Raw genomic sequence first — 13,532 nt, 5'->3', positions numbered from 1 at the left:
ATAATACAATCCCAATAAGGTGATCATCCCTTTCTTATTTCTCAATTCCACCCAAATCACTTCCCTGGATGTATTTCCGGGAATATCCTCCCTCAGCACAGTTGTAATGCTATCCCTTTTCAAAAATGTCACTCCCCCTCCTCTCTTGCCTCCCTTTCTATCTTTCCTGTTGCATTTGTATCCTGGAACATTAAGCTGCCAGTCCTGCCCATCCCTGAGCCATTTTTCTGTAATTGCTATGATATCCCAGTCCCATGTTCCTAACCATGCCCTGAGTTCATCTGCCTTTCCTCTTAGGCCACTTGCATTGAAATAAATGCAGTTTAATTTATTAGTCCTACCTTGTCCCTGCTTGCCCTGACTGTTTGACTTGCTTCTGTTCTCAACTGTACCAGTCTCAGATTGATCTCTTTCCTCACTATCTCCCTGGATCCTACCCACCCACCTTACTAGTTTAAATCCTCTCGAGCAGCTCTAGCAAATTTCCCTGCCAGTATATTAATCCCCTTCCAATTTAGCTGCAATCCGTCCTTTTTGTACAGGTCACTTCTACCCCAAAAGAGATTCCAATGATCCAAAAATGTGAATCCTTCTCCCATACACCAGCTTCGCAACCATGCATTCATCTGCTCTATTCTCCTATTCCTGCCCTCACTAGCTCGTAGCACCGGGAGTAATCCAAATATTATTACTCTCGAGGACCTGCTTTATAAGTTTCTGCCTAACTCTCTGTAATGTCCCTTCAGAATCTCAACCGTTTCCCTTCCTATGTCATTGGTTCCAATGTGGACAATAACCTCTTGCTGGCCCCTCTCCCCTTTGAGAACATTCTGCACCCCCTCTAAGACATCCTTGATCCTGGCACCAGAGAAGTAATACACCATTCTGCTTTTTTGCTGCTGGCCACAGAAACGTCTATCTGTACCTCGAACTAGAGAATCCCCGAACACAATTGATCTCTTGGAACCCGACATACTCCTCGTTGCATTAGAGCCAGTCTCCATACCAGAAACTTGGCTGTTTGTGCTATGTTCCCCTGAGAATCCATCACCCCCTACATTTTCCAAAACAGCACACCTGTTTGAAATGGGTATATCCACAAAAGACCCCTGCAGTAGCTGCCTACCTCTCTTAACTTTCCTGGAGTTAACCCATCTATGTGACTGTATCGGAGACTTACCCCTTTCCTATAAGTGCAATCCATCACATACTGTTGCTGTTGCAAATTCCTCATTGCTTCTAACGGTTTCTCCAAATGATCCATTGGATCTGATAAGATTCGCATCCAACAGCATTTATGGCAGATATAATCTGCAGTAACCCTTAAACTCTCTTTAAACACCCACATCTGACAAGAAGTACATATCACTCATTTTTGCTCCTTCGCAATCTACAGAACCAGAAAATAACACCGTCTTATTCCTCTCCAAACACTGCCCCAGGTTAAATTAATAGTTATGGCTAAGGGCTTATGCCCGAAACATCGATTCTGCTGCTCCTAATATGCTGCCTGACCTGCTGTGCTTTTCCAGCACCACACTCTGACTATATACTTCTATAGACTGTCATTCTCACCGCTTGCGTTCCTACCTATTTTTGTGTCATCATCAAACTGGACCTTACTCATCCAAGTCATTAATATATATTGTGACTAAGTATGGATGCCAGCACTGATTCCTGCTGCACTCCACTGGTTGTAAGTTACCACCCTGAAAATGACCCCATACTCCAACTCTCTGCTTTTACTTATTAGCCAATTTTCTATCCATACCATGGCTCTTTCCTTATTATATATCTTATATATGGTACCTGATCAAATGCATTTCAGAAATCCAAACATAATACATCTACTGGTTACCCTTCATCTCTCCTGCATCTTACCTTCTCAAAGACTGTGATATATTTGTCACCTTCTCCTTTATAAGCCATGTTAATTCTACTTAATTGGACTAAGTAATTCAAAATGGTCTTCTGTTACATCCTTTATAATAGACTCAATAATTTTCCTAATGACAGATGTTAAGCTAACTGGTGTACAATTTCCTGTTTTTAGTCTCCCTTCCTTTTTGAAGTTTTACATTGGCAGATTTCCAATCCTTTGAGACATTTTCTCATCTAAGGATTCTTGGAAGATTATTATCAGTACATCCAATATTTTTGTAGTTACTGCCTTTAAAATCCTCGGATGCAACCCATCGGTTCCAGGATACTTATCGGCCTTTAGTGCCATTAAATTCCCCAGTATCTTTTCTCGAAAAATAGCTGTGGTTATTTCCTTTCCCCTGTTTCCCCTTGGTTACTTAGCATTTTGGGGAAGGTATTGATATTTTCGGTTGTGAGGACTGATACAAAGTATTCTTGAACTCCTTTGCCACATTGTGATTCCTCATCATTGTTTCCCCATCCTCATTCTCGAAAACACTTACGCTCACTTTGATTCCTGTCTTTATTTTTGTGTAATAAAGAAGCTCTTACTGTCCAGCTGGTTTACCTTATTGGTTTATCACTAATCTTTGCCACATTGTACATAGTTTTCTTTCAATTTGATACTTGTCTTAATTTCTATGATTGGTTTATACTCTCCCTAACATCCTTCTTCCTCAAAGATGTAGCTTTATTGCGGCTCATGAATTATTTTGTTAAATGTCTCTGTCGGTGGGATGGGGAATAAAATAGAGGCAAATGTTCAGACCATAGGTGAAGTTCAAAAAGGTGCAGTTCAAGGAAACGAGGCCTGGTGCAATAATCAAGGTGTGCATCAACTCCTCTTGGAGCATAGTGTCTGTGCAACTGAAGCAATTGATAAGACTGCTCTGAGATTCACTACTCACAGGAGTTACTCAATGCTTATTCATGAGCTTAAAGTCATTGTTGGAGATATGTTCTTGGTTACTTACTCGCAAACTGCAGGAAATGACAAGCCTATGAAGGCACTGGACAAATATTCTGTGTACATCTCATTTGCTACCCCTTCTAGGTAGTATTTTTGCCAGGTGTCCTCCTCAATCTAGAATGAAAAGAGAAACAGCACGTTGATACACCTCATGAAAGGAAAACCAAACTTTGGCCTGTAAAGAGATGGTTGAGTAAAATCCAATGCTGTATTTTTAATGGCGAAACCCGGGTCTAAGGTTTGATTGAATCAACAATATCAACTGTGGTAAAGTAATAGAATACCAGAGAAATTAAATTAGCAAAGTTACATTGGTCTAACTGGAAGCATTTATTCTGCCTTCATAGCAAGCACTACCCACTGATCAGTATATCAAAGTATCATTGTTCAAAGTTCAAAGTATCATTGATGTAATAGCACACTGGGAAAATACACATTGCCTTTTTATCCCCCTCAGCTTAAGACACAAGCACACTGTTTTCTAAAATTGTGAGGGGCATGGATAGGGTGAATAGCCAAGGTTTTTTTCCCTAGAGAGGGGCATCCAAAACTAGAGGGCATAGGTTAGGTGAGGGGGGGGGAGAGTCAAAAGGGTTGTGAGGGATAACTTTTTCATGCAGAGGATGGTGCATGTATGGAATAAACTGCCAGAAGTGGTGGTGGAGGTGGGTACAATTACAACATTTAAAAGGCCCCTGGATAGGTACATGAATAGGAAGGTTTAGAGGGCTATGGGCTGACTGATAGCAAATAGAACTAGATCAGTTTAGGATATCTGGCCGGCACGAATGTGTTGGACTGAAAGGTCTGTTCCATGCTGTATGACTCTATGAAAGGCAATGCACTTTCACTTTATCCTATCAAGATTCAATTCCAGCCTTGGGTGACTGTCTGTGTGGAGTTTGCACATTCTCCCTGTGTCTACGTTGGTTTCCTCCGGGTGCTCCGGTTTCCTCCCACAGTTCAAAGATGTGCAGATCAGGTGAATTGGCCATGCTAAATTGCCCATAGTATTAGATGCATTAGTCAGACGGAAATTGGACTGGATGGGTTACTCTTCAGAGGGTCGGTGTGGACTTGTTGGGCCGAAGAGCCTGTAGGGAATCTAATCTAACCTTAATCTAAAGACAAATCCATCTTGATGTTAACGCGGAGAGAAAAATAAAATTCAATTCTCTATCTCAAGCATTTTTACTTTGACAAGCATAAAATGCTACACAAAACACCAAGAAGAATAAACATCAGAATAAATACACTGAGTAGGCTGAAGGGGTTCTACCGTCTGTATGTCCGGTTGCTATTCATCAACACCTTTTACAATTCCAATTCAAATAGTAATATGAATGTTGATATGGTTCTGTTGTAAGATTTCTTCCTGAATCACACTATTTTCTCTTTCATGACACGATGTACTCTGGGTCACACTATCAGATAATGAAGGCTCAACCGAAGATCTAGTTAAATGTTGGGATTGACAACAAAACTACTGCTCATACGTTTTTGACTGAGACATAGCCACAGCTGAGCTCGGTACTCAACAATGCTTCTTTGTCCAAAATGGCGATATTCAACCTAACCTTCATAAACATGCACTTCTACATTAGAAACATTCTCATTTTTCACCGTGCTACCGAGGTCTCTCTCAGCTACATCTGGCTAACGAGTAATTTTAAATTGCAAGCTTGTGATTAGGTCATTGAAAATGCATTGTTTCTCATTATTTTATGACAGTAAAAATGGATGAGGGAGAGAAATTACATATTTTATTTTTGAAAGAGATTCAATATTAGAAAATGAAACCTGAACGACTGTAACCTTGGCTGCCCTCCAAGCCTGCTCAACAGAGACATTTCTGTAAGAAACTGCGGGCACAAATTTGTGGCACAGAGTGTTAGTATGGCAGATCTCTCTGTTACTAAATCTCTTGAAGCTCTTATTTTCAAATGTAGTTATCTTTGGATAGGCCAGGAAGCAGCTGGGAAAGGAGATGGCATAAAATCTAAGGAGTTAAACAATTCCCACACACTGTATCATTTTACTCAGAAAACAAAGGGAGAAAACTAAACATCGCTAAATTTTGACAGCTATTTTGTAAGTTGCCACATCTTTAGGTGTTTTTATGACAAAAAATATCATTCCATCAGTAGATGGAAAGATGACCTGCTTCCAGCTTTCTGCCAACACCCAACCTGGCTTGAATATTAGGAAGTGTGTGGCATAGTTTTTACTCCCAAGAAAAGTGTCTCTGTTCTATCTGACACCTCTCCATTCCACAAGACTAAAATCAGACTTTATTACATGATACACATGGGGAAGGTGTCTGAAGTAGCATGTGAGTGAGCCAACGCAGTGTATTGCCAACCAAACCCATTTATCTCAAAAAGAATTACTGAGAAAGAAAAATAAGCATATGTCTTCTACTCCTGGTTAATTATAATCATCTGGAATGTTCCGGAATATTTTACAGCACTAAATAGAAATGGAATGCCAGCAAACTCAAATTAGTGCTGGCTTCTGTACAACATTGAAGGTGGGATGTGAGAAGGGGGTGTAGATTTTGGGCACAATTAATCCCACTTGTCAAGTGGATGAACAAAGAGAAAATTGCTGCTCCATTGATCTCCTGGTGAACTATTGGAAAATTATCTCTGATAAACCAAAACAATACTGGGACTTAGACAATGAGTTGGTGATGAATTATTCTGGGATCAGAATGTTGGTATGATTAGATGCTTGGGGTAAAATATTCACTTTTTTAAAAAAAAGTCCCTTTATGTCAACTTGATTGCCCTCTGGTGCTTTTAAATGATGTTATTAGAAATTATGTCAACCCATACCATGTCCTATTTCATAAACTAGTTTAAACCCATTGCACATAATTGTACAGTAAAGATATTATGAATCCAACACCCAGTTTGCTCTGCACTGACCAGTGCAACCAGACAATCTGACAAAACATTTAACTACCAGGTGTATTTAAACTCACTACTTTTATCTGCAATCATCCATTTTCCATGACGCCAAACAATCCCTTGCAACTCTTCTTACTTTCTCTCCTAATTTTTATTACCAATGATGCTCTTACAAACTTGGTCTTTTACAATTCCAAAGATGCCATTTTGCATGCTGTCCCTTCCCTTCTGCATTTTTATTGGGTTCAAACTATGACTCATTACTTGGTTTCTGACTTCATTTATTTATTGATAGAACGTCATGATGGTGTGTGCCTTATCTTCCTCAGTCTTCCTCCTTTCTATAACTTAACAATTTTCAAACCTTAGCTCATTTGCAAATGATCATCAAAGGTTCTCGTTTTTTTTCTCCTCTCATTTGTTCTTTGCAGTTTTGGATGGTGTTCTGTATTATGGCTCTTTCCCTTGGTCTCTTATTTTGAAATAAAATTAGAAACTGATCGATCAGTTTCTTTGTCCATGCCTTTAACTAAAAAAAAAACACATTTCTACAGCATCTTTCCTGCTCTCAGACTCTCTCAGCCAGTCAAATACTTTTCAATTGGAGTCACAATTGTTCTGGGGGGAGATAAAAGGCAAACAATTTGGGTACAATAAGGTGATGGGAAAGCAAATGCGAAAACTAATCTGTTATGCTGCTGTAGGTTCCATCTCTAATATTGGGTAGGACAGTGGAACTACTACACTTCAATGAAAAGCATCAGTCAACTCATAAAACCCCACCTGTAAAAGGTGGATTACAAATTACATGTTTTCAGAACAAGTCAGTTCCTTTTCAAAAAAAAATCTTCAGTGTAGTGGTAATGTCACAGGATTAGTATCCAGAGCCCAGGCTAATATTCTGGGGACATGGTACAAATCCCACCATGAGAAATAGTGAAATTTATTATTCAATAAAAAGCAATAAAAATGCAATTAAAAGTTAGTCCGATGCTGACCATGTAAATGTTGATTTTCATTTTTATAAACCCCATCTGGTTCATCAATGTCCATGCAGGAAGGAAATCTGCTGTCTCTACCCTGTCTGGCCTGCATTTGACTCCAGACCCACTACAATATGCTTGACTTTTGACTAGCCTGTGAAACAGTCCAGCCAGCCATTCAGTTACATCCAATCACTAGAAGTCTAAACAAAGGAGTGACACTGGACACAATACCCGGCATTAATCTAAGCATCAGAATCAACAATGGCAAACACAGACCTGTTGACCTTGTAAGAACTTCCTTAACAAACATCTGGGGCTTGTGACAAAACTGGAAATTCAGTCTCTCAGACTAATCAAGCAACAGCCTGAGTCATGTTCATGGAATCATACATTACACACTTACCATAACAGTATCAATGGGAGTGACTACCGTCCCATCTTCACAGTGAAGATCCCCTACATCTTGTTGTGTGGCACTACTACTGTGTTGAATGGGATGGACTTCAGGCAGATTTAGCCATTCAATATGGGGCATCCATGAGGCACTGAGGCCATCAGCAGAGCAGAATTTATTAAACCATAATCTTTAATCTTATGGTCTGGCATATTCCCCACTCTACCATTACAATTAAGCTAGGAGATCAACCCTGGTTCAAGGAAGAGTGCAGGAGAGCACGTCAGGATCAGCAAAACACCTACCTAAAGGTGACATGCCAACCTGACGAAGCTACAAAACGGGACTACTTGTGCACTAAACAGGATTAGCAGCAAGTGATAGATGGGGTTTAGCAACATGACAATCAAAGAATCAGATCCAAGCTCTGCAGTCCTGTACATCCAGATGTGAATGGTGATTAATAACATTAATATCTTCATTTTCAATGATTGGGAAGCCCTCAGTATCAGTGCAAAACAGAAGGCTAAAGTATTTACATCAATCTTTAGGCAGAAGAGCCAAGTGGATGATCCATCTCAGCCTCCTTCTGAGATCCCCAGCATCAAAGATCACAATTTAACCAGTTTGATTTACTCCACATTATATCAAAAAATGTATGGAGGTACTGGGCATTGCAAAGATTAACGGCCCTATCAACGTTCTGGCAAGAGTAATAAAGACTTACGCTCAAAAACTAGCAGTACCACAGCCAAGCTGTTGCAGTACAGCTAGAAAACAATGCTGAAAATCCCTGAAAACTTAAAAATACTGGGGATCACAGCAGGTCAGGCAGCATCCATGAAGAGAGAGCAGGCTAATGTCTCGAGACTTCATCAGAGCTGTCAGCTGACATTCAATGACATTATCATTGCTGATTCCCCTGGGGAGTATCACTGATCAGAATCTGAATGGAGCAGTCCATAAAGCACTGTAGATCCAAGATCAGTACACAGCGAGTCATTGAGTGGTGAGTAACCAATCCCATCTCCTCAGTGCCTCTTCACCATCTATAGGCAACAACCAGAAATGAAATACAATACTATCCCCACTTTTATGGTCCAATGCGACTCTGAAAACACTCAAGAAACTTGGCACCATCTAAGACAAAGCATCTTTGATTGCTAACCTATCCACTACTTTCAACATTTACTCCCTTCACTATGACTCTCAGTGGCTGCAGTGTGTGCGATCTCCAAGATGCACTGAAGTAGTTCACCAAGGTTCCTTAGAAAGCCCCTTACAAATCCATGATAACACCGTCTAGAAGGAGAAGGCAGTAAATGGATGCAAGTTCCCCTTCAAGCCACATACTGTCCTGATTTGGAATCACATTGTTGTATCATCAGTGTCGCTGTGTGAAATTCCGGGAGCTTCCTTTCTAACAGAATTGGAGTTGCACCTACACCCCACAGGCCGCAGTAAACCACTACCAGGTCGAGAGCAATTACAGACAAAAATCACATGCTGGCCCAGCCAGTGATAACCACATTCTGAGAATGAATTGAGAAATAACTAGAAGGTAGCAGTTAGAGCAATTAACTATTTTCAGGATGAGAAAACAATTAAAAGAATCATCTCAAATAATTGGCAAGTATAATGCTTATGAAATAATTATTGCTGATTTATTTGAAAACCTCTCCAAGTGAATGATGACATGAGTTACTTGCCTCACTTCTGATCAATTGGTGATAGATACTTGTTGATATGGCAGATACAGTCATTGAGTTAAAGGCTCATACAGTACGGAAATAGACCCATTGGCCCAACTCGTCCGCAATGACCAGACATTCCAGTCTGACCCAGTCCTATTTGCCAGCACTTGGCCCATAACCCTCTATACCCTTCCTATGCATGGACCCATCCAGATACCTTTTAAATGTACTTGTACCAGTCTCCATCACTTCCTCATTCCATACATGCACCATGCTCCGTGTGAAAAAGTTACCCCTCAGGTCCTTTTTAAATCTTTCCCCTCTCACCTTAAATCTGTACCCTCTAGTTCTAGTTGCCCCCACCCTAGGAAAAAAAACCCTGTCTATTTACCCTATCCATGCTGCTTTTGATTTTATAAATCTCTATAGGGTCACCCCTCAGCTTCTGACACTCCGGGAAGAAAACCCCAGCCTATTCAGCATTTCCCGACAACATCTTTGTAAATCTTTTCTGCACCCTCTCAAGTTTAACAACATCCTTCCTATAGAAGGTCGATCAGAATTGTACACAGTATTCTAAAAGCGGCCTCACCTACATCCTGTACTGCTGAAACATGACATCCCAACTCCTATACTCAATGTCCCGATCAATGAAGGGAAGTATGCCCAATACCTTCTTCACCGCCCTGTCTACCTGTGCCTCCACTTTCAAGGAACAATGCACCTGCACCCCTAGCTCTTTCTGTTTGGCAACACTGCACAGGACCTACCATTAACTGAATACTGTTCTGGTTTGCCTCACCAAAATTCAATACCTCACATTTATCTAAATTAAACTCCATCTGCCACTCTTTGGCCCAGTTGCCCCTCTGATCAAGGTCCCACTATAACACTCCTATTTGCGACATCTGTAAACCATGGCTCCTATATTCACATCAAAACAGTGGACCCAGCACCAATCCTTGTGGTTACAGGCCTAGCACAGAACTCTTCCCAGTACCAAAATCAATTGTATATGAGCTATTGGCTATGATTATTTTGATAAGCTTAGTTAACCACGTTGGAAAAAGTTAACTTTGGAGTGTTGCATTATACTTTCAACTTTAAAAATACAACTGTGTTGCCTCCAATCCAGATGTTTAAAATCAGAAATGCATTAAATAAAACAAATACTTTTACAATGTGCTAGGCATCAATTTTAAGTGAGTTAAAATTAAGGTAGCTTGACAATTCAGTTATGTACTACCTGGGTACAGTGTGGGGTCAGACTAGTTATTCACTTGGCTACTTGTGCACTGGTCTATTCCCAGCTAATCATTGATCTCGCCCATCCCAAACTCCAGCAAGATGTGAAATCCTTAGTCCTGAGGTTGCTGGCATTGATTCCTTTCATCACCTGAGGAATAGATTTATAGTGGCCGCTGGTGTTAACTTCTGGTAAGACGGCGATGGAATAAGGTTTCTGAGCCTGGGGCTCATCTGTTTTGTTTGCTTTTCATGTCATTCCTTTTCTTTTTTTCCCTCTCTCTTTTTTTCTATTTTGTTTTAGTTACCTCTTGGTGAAGACTCGGTCACAGTGACGGCATCGGTGGTGGCGTGTGGGCCTAGCAGCACGGCCTCCTGATGAGTTTGGGTTCCCTGCGGAGTCTGCATCAATGAGGTGGTCCGAGTGCTGACTCACGGCTCCTGCTGCGGATGTGGATTTGGGTTTCCGGCAGTGTCTGCTTCCAGTGCAGACTTATGGAGGCGAAGGCAGAGGTGATTTTGGGCCCAGTGTAAGACGCAGCGGCTGCATTGGGAAAGTTCACCCAAAGCGGAATCATGGTAGCGGCAGAGTGGAGTTTGGGACAGTCCAGTATCTGGCAGCATTGGTAACATCTGCATTGGCGAGGTCCAGCGAGGAGTCACAATGGTGAGGGCATTGGTGAAGGTGAGATGGCACCGAAGTGTGGCAACTTTTCGTATTAGTGGTGGCAACGGTGCAGTGAAAGGGAGGCCTGTCTGGCAACCAAGCCCATGGCAAAGCACTTAACAGGAAGGACTGTAAGGCTGAACATTTTCTTTATCTCTTCATTTTTCTGCCTTTATTTTCTATGTATTTTGTTTATTTTTCTGTCTTTCAATTTGATGCCAGAGAGTGGCGAACTATACAACACTTACTTTGTAACAAGATACACCTGACAATAAATAAGTAAATGCCTCCATATAGAGTGGATTTATGTAAGGGATTAGTTGAAGTTAGGATTCAGGTCACAACTGAAGGGGGAAGCAGCAGAAGAGAAGGGTCTTTTGGTCACATGTAGCCACTGTGGATGGTGAGGGAAGGAGTGGGCGGACATCTGTTCACCCTGCCTTTCACTAAGGGACCTGCGATCATGTAAGGATTAGATGATCCACACAGGAAAGAAGATATTTCCTCCAGGTGCCTTTGTTCAGCTCAGGGGCAGCTTGTATATTACTTGAGTTAACCAGCCCACAGGTTTCCCACAGTGTTCAAACTGCTGGCTGGGAATAGGCTAGTTGCAAATACAACTGACAGCTATCAACAATTAGACCACTATATCCTTCCTGTAACATCAAGGGACAATTTAAGCCTATTTTCCCTTTAAATCCCCAAGCAATCTGTTAGAACTCTCTCCTGAAGCAGCTTGGCAATTAGTGACATCCAACCCACCAATCTAAATCAAAGTGATCCCACTGCCCACCACTGATAAACACAGAGTAGAGAGCAGAAAAAAAGACAGCCAGGGCTATACAATACTAGCAACATCTCCAAATAAATAGCTATAAAGAGATAATCAGGCTTCTACAGCAAATCAAAAATTCCAAGTGTTTTGCTCCATGGGTGTTTAGTGATACAACCACAGCAACGAGACACAGTAATTATCACCAACACCCCTTCTGAATCTGCACTACAGCAGTTTGTTTTTCACAAACTAATGACAGTGGATCAGCACAGATGTTCCTTCCCTCCTGTGAAAGATAATTCATTAATTTTCACACGAAAATCCTACTATATATAACTTTGCCAGATCCTAGAACTACCCTCTGTTTTGGAAATCTCATTCTTGGTCTACAGCTTCTGCTTCTTGAAAATGGGTTTTCATTTATGTGTTAAAATGGATTACAAGGCATTAATTGCCCTGAACTAGGCTGATACAGATCGCAATGGAAGGTAGAGGAGACTGCCAAATTAGAAACTCGAGAAGATCTCTGCACTATAAAACGTTACATTCTGTGCTCCTCAAAGCTTTCACCCTTAAATATGACAGCTAACAGTGTGCGATACTTTGCTGTTATTAAGCTAAATGTTGACTATAATTCCCATTGGTTGGCAGTGGCTTGCTATCTGATAAAGTAGTATGGTGTCTGACATTGTGGTTGACATCGATGTACACCCAAGTTATGAGAGTTCTAGTAGGCTTTGAAGAACAATGTCTCCAGGACTGTTGGAGGTTGTGAGGGAAAGCATCAAAGCTTCTATTCCTTCCATTTGAAAGTACAACATCACATTTTCATTGCTGAGATTTCAAAACATTCAAAGCCAATGTCTATAATTATCCACAAAAATCCAACCCTGCCAGTTCAGTTAGTCTGGAATAATTTTGGGGAACCATGGCTCAGACTTGCCATTCAAATAGAGTTTCACACCTTTACATCACCCCTGCTTATCAGTTGCTAATATTGGACCTAAGTGCCACTAAACGCTCCTACTCCCATGTGAGTTAACAATGGGTTACAATAAATGCAACCATATCAGGCAATGCTTCATAAAATGCTGCCATGCATCTCTCCTAGGACCATTTCCATGTTAGCAGGCTGCAGCTTCCCGACATCAGTCCTGCAACAGACAGGGAGTTGCAAACAACGTCAAACTATATTTTAGTAACCAGTCAAAATGCAGAGATCACAGCAGTGGTGATTAGTTGTACACTGTATTTAGCAGGAAACTGTGCAAACACCACCATGCTTACCAGAAGGGGTGGTGACAGTCATAAGAAGTTGGTTTCAGTAACATGTACTTTTGATTACAGTTTCAGCTCCTGCTCCCTTTTAAAATGCATCTTTTCCAATTTTCATTGAAAAGAGTGAAACAAAAGAAAACAAGCTGAAGGCCTGAACCCTTATGGGAAATCCCTGGAAGAGTTATGAGTGCTGGAGTGTTAACTATCCCACTATTGAGAAGTGGAAGCGTATGCTTCATACTGGCACGTTTTGCCAATAAGCCATGACATGCTTTTGCGCTGTGATATCTGTGCTAAAACCTCACAGATTTTACAAAGAATGCACCACTCAACCTTTGAAAAGGATGTGAGGAATCCAAAACTCAAGACATGACATCATCAAGCTTGAGTTGCAATTGAGAGGGGAGGAAAAATTATCTTTGCATGAGCATAATGAATGAAAGAGTTGTTGGAGAGATGACAATTGCATAAACAGCACTGGCTTTCAAAATAGCTTCTTAAGGTTTTTGATTCATATATTGGGCTGTCATTCTCATTCAAATGAAATGACAGGAGTTTACTACATTAAAATGAAATAAAGATGAACTGGGAGCTCATAAATTTGAAGTCTGTGTGTCTTCATGCAATCAAGGATAAAGAGAAGAAACAGCACGTGTAGAGGAAGAACTGGTATCATGGGGATTGTGGC

At 40.9% G+C, this 13,532-nt stretch overlaps 1 protein-coding gene across 16 annotated transcripts in view; it reads right to left on the bottom strand.

Moving 5' to 3' along the window:
• Nucleotides 1-13,532, bottom strand: part of LOC122541861 (calcium-activated potassium channel subunit alpha-1) — an 847,529-nt gene that overhangs the window by 188,329 nt on the left and 645,668 nt on the right. For all 16 annotated transcript variants that reach the window (XM_087982321.1, XM_087982311.1, XM_087982314.1 and 13 more), the window contains exon 15: nucleotides 2,898-3,007. In XM_087982321.1, coding sequence (XP_087838447.1) covers nucleotides 2,898-3,007 — 110 coding nt within the window. The remainder of the gene's footprint in view (nucleotides 1-2,897; nucleotides 3,008-13,532) is intronic.

This window comes from Chiloscyllium plagiosum, unplaced genomic scaffold, assembly GCF_037043375.1.
Source record: "Chiloscyllium plagiosum isolate Xiang-an unplaced genomic scaffold, Cpla_swu_hap1 HiC_scaffold_43, whole genome shotgun sequence".
Classification (NCBI taxonomy): domain Eukaryota; kingdom Metazoa; phylum Chordata; class Chondrichthyes; order Orectolobiformes; family Hemiscylliidae; genus Chiloscyllium; species Chiloscyllium plagiosum.
This window is presented reverse-complemented; position numbering and strand designations above follow the sequence as displayed.